Below are 11,751 nucleotides of genomic sequence, written 5' to 3'. Positions count from 1 at the left end.
AACTATTATTTCTCTTTCCTGATATTTCCAATTTATTACTCAGACTACCTCCAGTTTCAGGAGTGAGAAGAGCAGAGAGATCCATAAATATTCCAAATTTAGAAAAGAATTACACTCACCCCAATTTTCTCCTGCTTCTCTTCACCTGTTAGAATCTGGAGGAAGTTCATATCTACCAATTTATAAAGCAAGAGAGCTGTATTTCTCCTACACCCTTTGCAAACATTATAATGGTAATGCTTAAAAGACAGAAAAACCCTTATATTTGCAATTTTAAATACATTGCTCTGATATCAGATACATTGGTGGTAGGGGTGCAAAGACAGTTCTCTAGATTTAAATTGAATATAAAGTACAAACTTAAGGTTTTAGGATCTAATTAAACCTGAGTTCTAACTCACACCTTTCTCTTTCTCAGCTCCTGATTTCTCTAGGCTGCCTGGTTTAGATTCTTATCAGTCTAAAAGCTGCTATCTAACTGATCCCACCTCCCAACTAATTTCTGGGAGAGGCTCACCCTGCTTTTTAATTCTGTTCCTTATTATCTAACTTTATTCTGGTATCCCAACTTGGCCAATATTGGGATCTTGCCCCCCACCCAGAATCTTAATCTCCCACTAAAAAGCCTAAGGTGGGAGTTCTTTCCCAATATTCTCTTTCTAATTAGAGACCTTGAAAGTTTCTTAGAAGATTTTTGGGCTGCATTTTAAATGTTTCATCACAAACATGAAACATTTTACAAACACACAGAGGCACCTGACAAGACACAGTATTGACTTTTTAGGAGAGAAACCAATTTAGAATTAGAATTAGACTGGTCAAAATTCAGAGTTATCACATGCCAATTTGCTCTGACTGACATCTAGTCAATTGCAGAGGATATCCTTCCCAGTCCCTTGGAAGGGTAGGTGTTTCCAAGGGGTGACAATCAACTCTGATTGGCTGATAAGGTGGGATCTTTTTCTCCCCCATATTTCAACATCCTCCCCAAGGGAATGTCTGGAGCAATGTCTGTAGGGATATTCTCCTCCCCTTTATTTTTCTTAAACTTTGTATCCTTACTCCCTAACCTATAACTCTTGTTGGAGACATTGCATCACATGCTGAGTCTCAGAACCCCATAGGACGTCCCAACCTCCAAGGTAATACTTAACATCCTATTTTCTTAGCTTGGTCTGTGCACAGAGTTACCTGGTTCCCTTGAGGCCTCCTTTTTATCCTTCTTCCCTTAGTTTCTAAATCCACAGCGGCCTCTTTCATTAATGTGGTTTTGGGATCTTGAACAGTCTGTGAGTGGGGATGCCTGTCAACAGTACATGGGAATGTTTAAAGTCTCCCCATCCTTTGGAGGTGGCAGCCCCTCACTCAGGATGTCAGGATCCGGGATGAGCCCCCATCTGTAGGAAACATACATACACACTCACTTATATACATACATAAATATATATATGCATATTCCCTTCAGCTACCCTAATACTGAGGTCTCATGAATCATACATGTCATCTTTCCATGTAGGAATGTAAACAAAACAGTTCAACTTTAGTAAGTCCCTTACAATTTCTGTTTCTTGATTACCTTTTCATGCTTCTCTTGATTCTTGTGTTTGAAAGTCCAATTTTCTATTCAGTTCTGGTCTTTTCACTGAGAAATCTTGAAAGTCCTCTATTTTATTGAAACATCCATATTTTGCCTTGGAGCATGATACTCAATTTTGCTGGGCAGGTGATTCTGGGTTTTAATCCTAGCTCCATTGACCTCCGGAATATAGTATTTCAAGCCCTTCGATCTCTTAATGTAGAAGCTGCCAGATCTTGGGTTATTCTGATTGTGTTTCCACAATACTCAAATTGTTTCCTTCTGGCTGCTTGCAGTATTTTCTCCTTAATCTAGGAGCTCTGGAATTTGGCGACAATATTCCTAGGAGATTTCTTTTTGGGATCTATTTGAGGAGGCGATTGATGGATTCTTTCAATTTCTATTTTGCCCTGTGGCTCTAGAACATCAGGGCAGTTCTCCTTGATAATTTCTTGAAAGATGATATCTAGGCTCTTTTTTTGATCATGGCTTTCAGGTAGTCCAATAATTTTAAAATTCTCTCTCCTGGATCTATTTTCCAGGTCAGTGATTTTTCCAATGAGATATTTCACATTGTCTTCCATTTTTTCATTCCTTTGGTTCTGTTTTATAATATCTTGATTTATCATCAAGTCACTAGCTTCCACTTGGTCCAATCTGATTTTTAAGGTAGTATTTTCTTCAGTGTTCTTTTGGACTTCCTTTTCCATTTGGCTAATTCTGCCTTTCAAGGCATTCTTCTCCTCATTGGCTTTTTGGAGCTCTTTTGCCATTTGAGTTAGTCTATTTTTTAAGGTGTTGTTTTCTTCAGTGTATTTTTCAGTATTTTTTGGGTCTCCTTTAGCAAGTCATTGACTTCTTTTTCATGGTTTTCTCGCATCCTTCTCATTTCTGTTCCCAATTTTTCCTCTACTTCTCTAACTTGCTTTTCCAAATCCTTTTTGAGCTCTTCCATGGCCTGGGACCAGTTCATGTTTTTCTTGGAGGTTTCTGTTGGAGGCTCTTTGTCTTTGTTAACTTCTTTAGGCTGCATGTTTTGGTCTTCTTTGTCACCAGAGAAAGAATCCAAAGTCTGAGGCTGAAACTGGGTGCGTTTTCGCTGCCTGGCCATATTCCCAAACAACTAACTTGACCCTTGAGTTTTTCAGTGGGATATGACTGCTTGTAGACTAAAGAGTTCTATGTTCCACGTTTGGGGGGGAGGTGCCAGCTCTGTCACACCAGCACTGCTCCTTCCCCAAAAACCCACAACCCGAACTGGGCTTAGATCTTCAGCAGGCTGTGTACTCCTGATCTGATCTGCCACTTAATTCCTCCCACCAGGTGGGCCTGGGGCCAGAAGCAACAGCAGCTGTAGTTGCCCCACCTCCACTGCCCCCAGGACTGTAAGCCGAAGGGCGAACTCCTTCCACTCCCGCAGCTTTTTCCACTAATCTTCTCTGCTGTCTTTGGTGTTTGTGGGTTGAGAAGTCTGGTAACTGCTACAGCTCACTGATTCAGGGTGCTAGGGCCCCTCCGCCTGGCTCCAGGTCTTGTTGGTCCACGCCGCTCAGGCTGGGCTCTGCTCCACTCTGTTCCCAGATCCCAGCTCCCAGCTCCCAGCTCCGTGTGGTATAGACCTCACCCAGAGACCATCCAGGCTGTCCTGGGCTGGAGCCCTGCTTCCCTCTGCTGTTTTGTGGGTTCTGCAGTTCTAGAATCGGTTCAGAGCCATTTTTATAGGTTTTTGGAGGGACTCGGCAGGGAGCTCATGCTGGTCCCTGCTTTCCAGCCGCCATCTTCCTGGGAAACAGTTTTGAAGACGACCTTGCACACAACCTAGGTAGGATCTTCCTGACTCTATTTCCCAATTCTGCTATTTCCTTTCTGAAAAGGAAAATCTCCACCTGATTACTCCTAAGCCCTGCTTTCAGCACCTAGTGACTGTATCATAGGCCATCAGATATGACTCATGCCTGGAATCAAACAGAGCTAAGGAAGTTTTTTCCTTCTGTTAAGATATTGTCCCTCTTTTCTTTCATAGCAAATTTATATCATCAAGAAGTTTTGTAAGCACAATGCTAAATCTGTTAGGTAATAGATGAATATTGTAATATCTCTGAGTTATTACAATAGGATGCAGGAATGAATAGCTTACAATTTTAACCTATGTTCATGGCCAAATAAGACATTGAAATAATATAGAGATAACATCCTCCAAAAGGAGGAAATGATTACACAAAGCAATAAGGCAAAGATGTAATGTGATAAATGTCTAATAAAAGGAAAGAGGATAGCGAATTTTAAAAAAGGCCATAGGATCAGATTGATTCCCCTAAGAATTATATACAGATGTGTATAATTGGCTCCAAAATTTATCAATCCTGGAAATTCAGGCTGATAAGTGTGTTTTGGTAATAAGATCTTAAATTTGGATGTTAGCACAAGAAAATTGTGTAAGATAGTAGTACAAGTGAAATTATATCTCCTTTGTAAAGTATCTGTCTGATAATTTTAAAGGACGATGAGTTCAATTTATGGTCGGACCTTCATATTTTAAAGGATTCTTATACCAGGTACAAAATTTAGGTAAGGTTAAAAACAGTAGATGATGTATGAACTGAAGTACTCTGAAGTTCCCAAACAAGAAGAGTGAAATTTAAGTGATTGTAGTAAGTTATATTAAGTTAGAATTGTCTGAGAATTTCTAGATCTGAACCAGAGAAGGAGAACTCTCCTTTACTATCTAGTGACCAGATAACTACAATCAGGCATCTGGGATTCAAAAAGTGCTGCTTTAAATGGACATTGAGAATATGTAATTTGTGATTTAAAGTTACTTTGTATACACAATGTGCAATTAAGTGCTGGGATTAAATCAGAAACATTTTTAGCTTTGTTAAGAATGGTTTGTGGATTATTTTGTAAATGCCATCAAACAGACATGGCATGACTAAAAGTTTATGATGTTATATGTACTGTGCTACTGGGATATGAGGAATTTAATGTTAGTCAACATTGTTAATAATGATTGCATTACTTTGTGTGGTTCATATTTAAGTTTTCTTGGTTATCTAATGTGTAAATGTAAAACATGTGGCATGCAAATTTCCCCCTCTGAAGACCTCTATTGTGATCCATCTAAGTGGTTCGGTCTGTACCTGACTGAATGTAATTGTGCAGTTTTGTGAATTATGGGAAAAACTTTATCGTAATTGTTCAAACTCAGCCCTGTGTGACTGGGATACTGAACCATTTATTGTATTTGTTTGAACTTAGCCCTGGGTGGCTGGGACCTATGTTGTGCTGTTGTTCTCTCAATTATCAAATCATATGTGTTCTGGTGGCTCCTGTTAGGTCTGACTCCTTCTACAGCTGCCAACATGTAGATACGGACTCCTTGATCCTTCTGTCACATTTGAGGACTGCCCCTGCTCCCGAGTGGACATCTGAGCCCATAGGAGACCTTGCCCTCTGGTTTCAAAGAGAATGAAGGGGACAGCATCAGACGCAGACAGCTTTCTCCTGAGATTCCAGACCAGAACCTGAGCAAAGACCTGCTCTTTCCCTTTTCTGAGTCCTTGCATTCCCAAGACTGTTTGCCCTACCTTGATCCCCCTTGCAACTTGCTCCCTCTGCTTGTTTAAGATGGAGGTTTTTTCATACCTTAATTGGTCTTCAGGAGAAACTTTCAGTTTGCCTTTTACCAAAAGGGGGAAATGTGGAACGTTTTATACCATTTTGTATCATTTTAAATTTCAACCAGACCCAGAGCCTGAATTAATGAGTAACTGGAAGAAGATCCAGGACCTGGGCTTCTTGGTTCTCTAAGCTTTGTTCACACTATATAGCCCCTGAACTGAACCCATCAAGGCAGGGACAGCTCTACGACTCTTGCCAGCAGGAAAGAGTTTCAGAAGCTGAGACCTTTGTTCCTGACCCCAAAAGAATTTGGGTCCTATTTGTTTGAGGAGGAATGATGAGGGCACAATCTCTGGGAACACCCTTGAATCTGGACTACAGTCTCTGGGAACCACCTTGAATCTGGAGTGCAGTCCCTGGGAGCCTACTTGAGTTCTCCTTGAGTCTTCCAACTGGATATGACCTTCCCCTAGGGCCATGGGCCTTGCATTATCATTGGGCCAGAGTCTCTACCTGAGCCTTGCCCTCTATTGTTAATATGCATGCCTTCAGTTACTTCCCAACCCCGTTATTTTATTGCTATGCCCCAGATCAGGTCGTTCCTCTTTCAAGGGTTTGAATAGCTCCCTAAAAGCAGGGGGGAATGTGAGACTTGAAGAAACAAGTTATTGCTAAGGAGACCCCTGCCCCACATTCCCTGAGAAAACCCCAGTTTGGGTAAGAAAGAATGGACTCAGACCTTTTGGCATTTAGCAAATGTCCCTGGGGCACCCTGACTCCTCCAAGGAATGTCAGTAGATAAGATTATCCCACCAAATGATTACCTGTCAGAATCTTTGATCTGTCAGGGTCTTTGTTCCTGTTCCCCCGGACCCCCAATCACCTTGTGACCTGGCCCGTCAATGATTAACCACTGTACCTTGTTTTTTCTGTATAAATATGGCTCTTTCAGCTCTACTCATGGTCCTTCTGATTTGGGTTGAACCCTGAAAGGTTGCCGGCTAATAAATTCTCCAATTAACACTTATACTCTGTGGTGTGTCTTGCTTGCTCTTGGTATAACAACAGATTCAATATATTGCACATAAGCATAAGAAGCTAAATGGGAGTTTTGGGGGAGTTTTGCAGATGCCACACAAAGGTAAGCAGATGACTCAGAGCCTATGACCAAATACTTAACTCAGATTTTACAATAAGTTACTTTAAACAGCACATAAGAGAAAAAGAAAAAGAAAATGAGACCCTCTCTGGTCTGAAGGGAGGGCCAAAAATTATTTAGGCAGATTTTCCAGATTTCCACACCACACCCCTAACCCCATGATGTGGAAGGGATAATTGTGTTCTGAGAAGGAATGTATAGGTCTCACTGGGCTGCCTCGGGGGTTTGAGACACAGAGAAGGATAACAACTCCTGCTCTAGTTTGCTCAGTATAAATATGGGTGTTCTCTGTCGTCTCTTTGATATACCAAATGCAGCAAAATGATGGAATGGCAAAGACTACTGTAGATGTTATTCAGCAGGCCAAGGGATTGGGACTGAAACATCTCATTGTGCCATTTAAAAAAGTTTGAGAGATGTGGTTTCTGGGTAACTCAGTCATTTTATTAATAAGCCCATCATGTTTATTAATAAAAGTGTGGTCATTTGACTGTCTCTCTTAGTCCAAAGACCCCTGATGGCAGAGGGCTCACAGTTTATGTGCCCTTGGAAGAGCAGGTATTCCTGAGGGAGGCAGTCAGGTCTGATTGGTTAACAGTTAAGGAGAGAATGACTATTACAAGGAGAAACTGGGCTAAATTACAATGAGGACCTTGGGGTGTGGGATTTGAATCACCCAAATCTTGGTCAAAGAGACTCATCTGTTTCCATATCACCTGTCTTACAAAAGGGAGAATCAACACTTCTCCAGATCTGCCTGAGCAAACACAATGAGCAGGAGTGCACTCATTAGCCTAAATTTAGGATTCTTTTCACTGTCTTTGATTAGCCCTTAGCCATCCTGGCTGGGTAAGTGTTTAGAAATATTTCCTACACTGGTTGATTTCTGGATGAGGAAGTAGAAAATGGGAAAATGTTGGTTCTAATACAATAATTAGTTATTAAATGCAAGAGAGAAATAATTATTTCTTACATTGTCCTGGGGTACAGAAAGCAATGCAGTAGGCAGAGACAAAAACCTAGTGCTCAGATATAGCTGGAATCTCCAGTCCTTTAATCTGAAGAGTAGACAGAAAGCTCTGTAGATTAGTGAACCAGAATGCGATGAAAATGGTCCAACTTGTGGTCCAACTTGATGGACATTGGAATTTAAATGTAACATTATTCTGCTGCTTATTTGATGTTAGTAGATGATCAAATATATATATGTATATATACATATACATACATACATACATACATACATACATACATTATTAAACCAAATAGACATTCTGAATTTATTTACTGATTCTTCTAATATGCGTATAAATCTCATCTGGAGAATTGTACTTCCTATTCTTTGTTCAATCCAATAAATTTTACTGTGTACTCAACTTGACTAGTGTATAAATTAATTCAATGTGAAGTTATACGTGGTAGTTGTATGAGATTCCATGCTGTCTTGGGGAGGGAGGAGGGAGGGAGGGGAGAAAATCTGGAACTCAAAATTATGTAGAACCGTGGGTTATAAACTAAAAATTAAAAAAATTAAATTTGTACTAAATTTTCAGATGGTATATATTGTAACTAAATTTTTGTAAAGGTCAAAGAGTCCATGAATTTTCCCTTTCATACTAAACATCTGGCATTATTCCGGGAGCCCTCATGGATAGCATAGACTAGTCTTTCTCTAGGACTTCATCTATCACATATAATGGAAGACTAGTCAGTTCCACGTGCATCATTCCAAGGTCCCTGATTTAGAACCCAGACTACCTTCATAGAGTTACAAACATGCTTACGTTGTCTAGGAATAAGCAAGACTCATTGGGAAGTGAGGAACATTTTAATGATAATTTACATTTATTCCCCCTGAATTAATAGGTACCTCCCCTAAACAGAGTATAGGAGAAAGTACAATGCACTCACATAGATGCTAGTCCTTTAATACACCCTCACCTCAAATCTCTTTCCAGGATCTTCACTGGCCAGAAATAAACCCCTGACTGCCTACATCATGCCCTCTTCAAATGGCTTATTTAAGCATGTATAAAGCCTCTGACCTTTCACCTGACCAACCTGTTTTCTGCTAAAGCTAGCCACTCACTCCCAACTTACTATCCTAACTTCTTCATAAATGTCTCATGGCTCCCTTAAATAACATGAACTCCTATTTCTCCCAGAACAGCAGGTATGACCTTGTGATGGGATTCCAGCCATTGTCTCTGGTTAGTTACTGCCCCTTGACCCATTCCCCATATTTCTCACAGAAACAGCAGGTGTGTCCATGCACTCAACCATAACCACATCCATCTAGCCTTAGACAGGACCACAATACTCAGCCAATCAGAAAGCAGCACCAGCAGGATGCCCAAGGAGGATGAGGACCTCAACATAATAGAAGGGACTTTCCCTAAGTAGGCACCTGTGTTGGTAAGCAAAATGGGCTCCTTACCACTTAGTTCAACAAGTGCCCTTGAAGAGTTTGACTTTTGTTTGCTTTGATTAATTCAGTGTATTTCATTGCGTCTTACTAAGTGCTAAGCCCCAGGGCCCAAACCTCTATTAGGTGTAAAATCTTAGTGGGTGTGGATTGGCAACTAAGGTGGGGCCCAAGGTTGGGCTAATTCCAGGGAGGGCTTAGTTTACATGTCTGGGAGAGCAGAGGCTCTTAGACCACGTGGGTTTAAGTCACCTCTTTGTGATGATTCTACGTCACGTGGGTGAGTCGCATTGTGACTCACCCCAGACCCTGAAAAAGATATAAAAACCAGGGGGTGGCTGTCTGTTCCTTGGAGCTCTTTGCCGCAGCAGTGATGGCTCGTGTGACTCTGGGCCAGCCCGTGTTCTGAGCTCCTGGGCTGAACCTAGATGTTGGTAACTATGAATTGTATTGGGCCTGTCTGTTGATGTTTGTAATTTATTTGTATTTTGCTCTGAAGTTTAGTGTGCTGGCTTTTTCCCCTGAACTAAGTGAATGATATTTGTATGCTGAATTAAAGTAAGCTTGTCAACCCCTTCACCTTGCTTTCCTTAGTTAAGCAGATCAAAAGAACCTGTGCTGTTGGCAGCTTTCTAGGTGCTGGCTGTGGGTGGATCTTACACCCCCACAGAAGCTGCTAGCTTGGTTGTGGATACAGCACCTACTCAGGAATAGTAAAGAACTGAGCTAGAGTAAACTTATGAGGTAGAGAGCCTTATTGTGATATCAGTATCATATATACTCACCCTCCCATGGGTTTTTCTGTATGCATTGTGAGTAATGGCATGTACAGTTCCCCTGTGGCCAGGAACCCTCCTGCATTACCTAATCCCTTAACTAACTCTTCTGCCTTTTTAATATTAATCATATTGCTATATTCCATGTGAATTTTGCTTGTGTAATCAGTATCTTTCCCCTATAAAATCCATCTTGCTTTCTCTGAAGTTGCTGGTTCCTCTTGGAACTTAGCCTGCTTCATGGGAGGCATCAATCTCAATAAATGCATATACTTGGATTAGAGGTGGTCTGACTGAATTCTTTGAGATGCTTCCACCACAACAGTTGCCAAGGTTTTAGTGCTGGGGCCCTGGGTCTCACTGCTGGATTTCACTGAACATCTATCTGGGCTTAGCTGCTTGCTTTCCCAGGAGGGTAGGCTTCCCTTCTGGCTTGTACTGGCAGCGGGGATTCCCTGTTGTCCTCTCCTGAATGTAAGGTTCAGCAACCGTGACCAGGCCCAGGGATGGGGCTCAGCTGCTGGGCTGCTATGGAAACAGGGTCTCTCTCTTGGCTAGACCCAGGGCCAGGTCTCACTAACAGTTAGGCTTCCTGGTGGCTTGTGCTGGGGGAGGGGTCATTGAGGTGGGGCCTTATTTGGCAGTACAGACTGCTCACTTGCTTAGGGGGCTGCTGGTTAGCAGGAGGCTGGGGCCTTGAAGGTGATTTGTCCCACACTTGGAGCCTTGCTGCAGGGCCCCTGCTGTGAGCCTTGCTGCTGCTGCTGCTGCTGCTGCTCCCAGTGGAACTCAGCATTCTTGTCTGACTGCTAAGCTGTTTCCCTGCTCCTGGATGCATTCTGAGGCAGTTTGGAGTGGAATTTGGGAGATCTTCAGAGGGCTCCTTCCTCACTCCTGGATCCTGGCACCAGAACAGCTTTCAAAGCTGGGGAGAGGCCAAAACAGGCTTTCAGGCGGGCAGCAGAACTCCAGGAATGAGAGGACAACACGAGGAGGGAGACAAGGAGCAGATGAGGGGCTGGGGAGGGGGAAGGATCCTTAGAGTGGGAGGGTCAGAGAGGGGGAAGGGGCCAGCCAGGCAGAAGAGGAGGGGGAGAAGGGCCCCGAGGGAGAAGCTGTTTCTGTTCTGTGCTCAGCAGGCACCTCTCTGGAGCCCAGAGGGGAGGGCACAGGGGGAGCAGGCCTGAGGGGTTTTTGTCTCACTTCCCCATCAGTCTGTGTCACTGTGAGCAGCTTTAGTATTATCCCACACATGACAGTAATAGTCAGCCTCATCCTCAGCCTGAAGCCCAGAGATGCTCAGGGTGGCAGTGTTCCCTGAGGTGGAGCCAGAGAGTCTGTCAGGGATCCCTGAGGGCCTCTTGTCATTATCATGAATCACGAGCTTAGGGGCCTGCCCAGGTTTCTGCTGGTACCAGTTTGCATAGTAACTACTAATTCCATCCCCAGCACAGGACATGGAGGCTGTCTCTCCCATGCCTTTGGACACTGAAGATGGCTGAGTCAGCACATAGGAGGCTCCAGAACCTGCAAGAGAAGGAAAGAAGAGAGTGGTCAGAGGCAGGGGCGTCTCTCCCCCAAGGGGATGCTGACCCCTCAAGCAGCTTCAGGATGAGCTCAGGGCAGGACTAAGCCTGGTCTGAGACATTGTGGTGCCTTAGTCATAGGGAGGAGACCCAGGGAAGCCTCACCTGTGTAGACAGTGAGGAGTGAGAACAGCAGAGAGATCCAGGCCATGGTCAAGGTTCGTCCCAGAGCTCTGTGTCCTGAGGCTCCCCAGCTGGGGCTGGGCTCCCCCAGGGCTCTCTTAAGACCAGCCCAGGCCCTGCAGGGAGGAGGCCCCTACATGCAAATCTGCTCCTGCTCTGGATGCCTGAAGGAGGGGACTCAGGTGATGACTGACTTACCATGTAGGCTCCTTCTTCTGGCAGGGGAGGGTCATCATGTCCCCTGAGGTCATTTCCAGCTCTGAGATTTTGGGATTCTGGGAGTCCGGTTTATTCCCCACCCCCAGGCCTGTGTCTGATGCTCCAGGACCTTGTCAATGTAGTTCAACTGTTTTCTCCTCCTGGACCTTCCCTGTGCATTGGAGCCTTCTCACCATGGCCCATCCCTCCACCATGCTGCCCTCACCTCCCGTTGTTGACTTCACCCCCAGACCTGCTTGGGGACAGCCAGGCTTCATCCCCTCCCC

At 43.6% G+C, this 11,751-nt stretch overlaps 1 gene segment (V, D, J or C); it reads right to left on the bottom strand.

Annotated features, from left to right (window-relative positions):
* Window positions 1-10,767: 10,767 nt before the first annotated feature.
* LOC118846492 lies at window positions 10,768-11,313 on the bottom strand. The segment is given in 2 exon segments: window positions 10,768-11,084; window positions 11,249-11,313. Coding segments are annotated over 2 exon segments (363 nt in total).
* Between the last annotated feature and the right edge of the window lie 438 nt (window positions 11,314-11,751).

This window comes from Trichosurus vulpecula, chromosome 1, assembly GCF_011100635.1.
Source record: "Trichosurus vulpecula isolate mTriVul1 chromosome 1, mTriVul1.pri, whole genome shotgun sequence".
In the NCBI taxonomy this organism is placed as follows: domain Eukaryota; kingdom Metazoa; phylum Chordata; class Mammalia; order Diprotodontia; family Phalangeridae; genus Trichosurus; species Trichosurus vulpecula.
The sequence above is the reverse complement of the archived record's forward strand: the minus strand, read 5'-3'. Positions and strand labels throughout refer to the sequence as shown.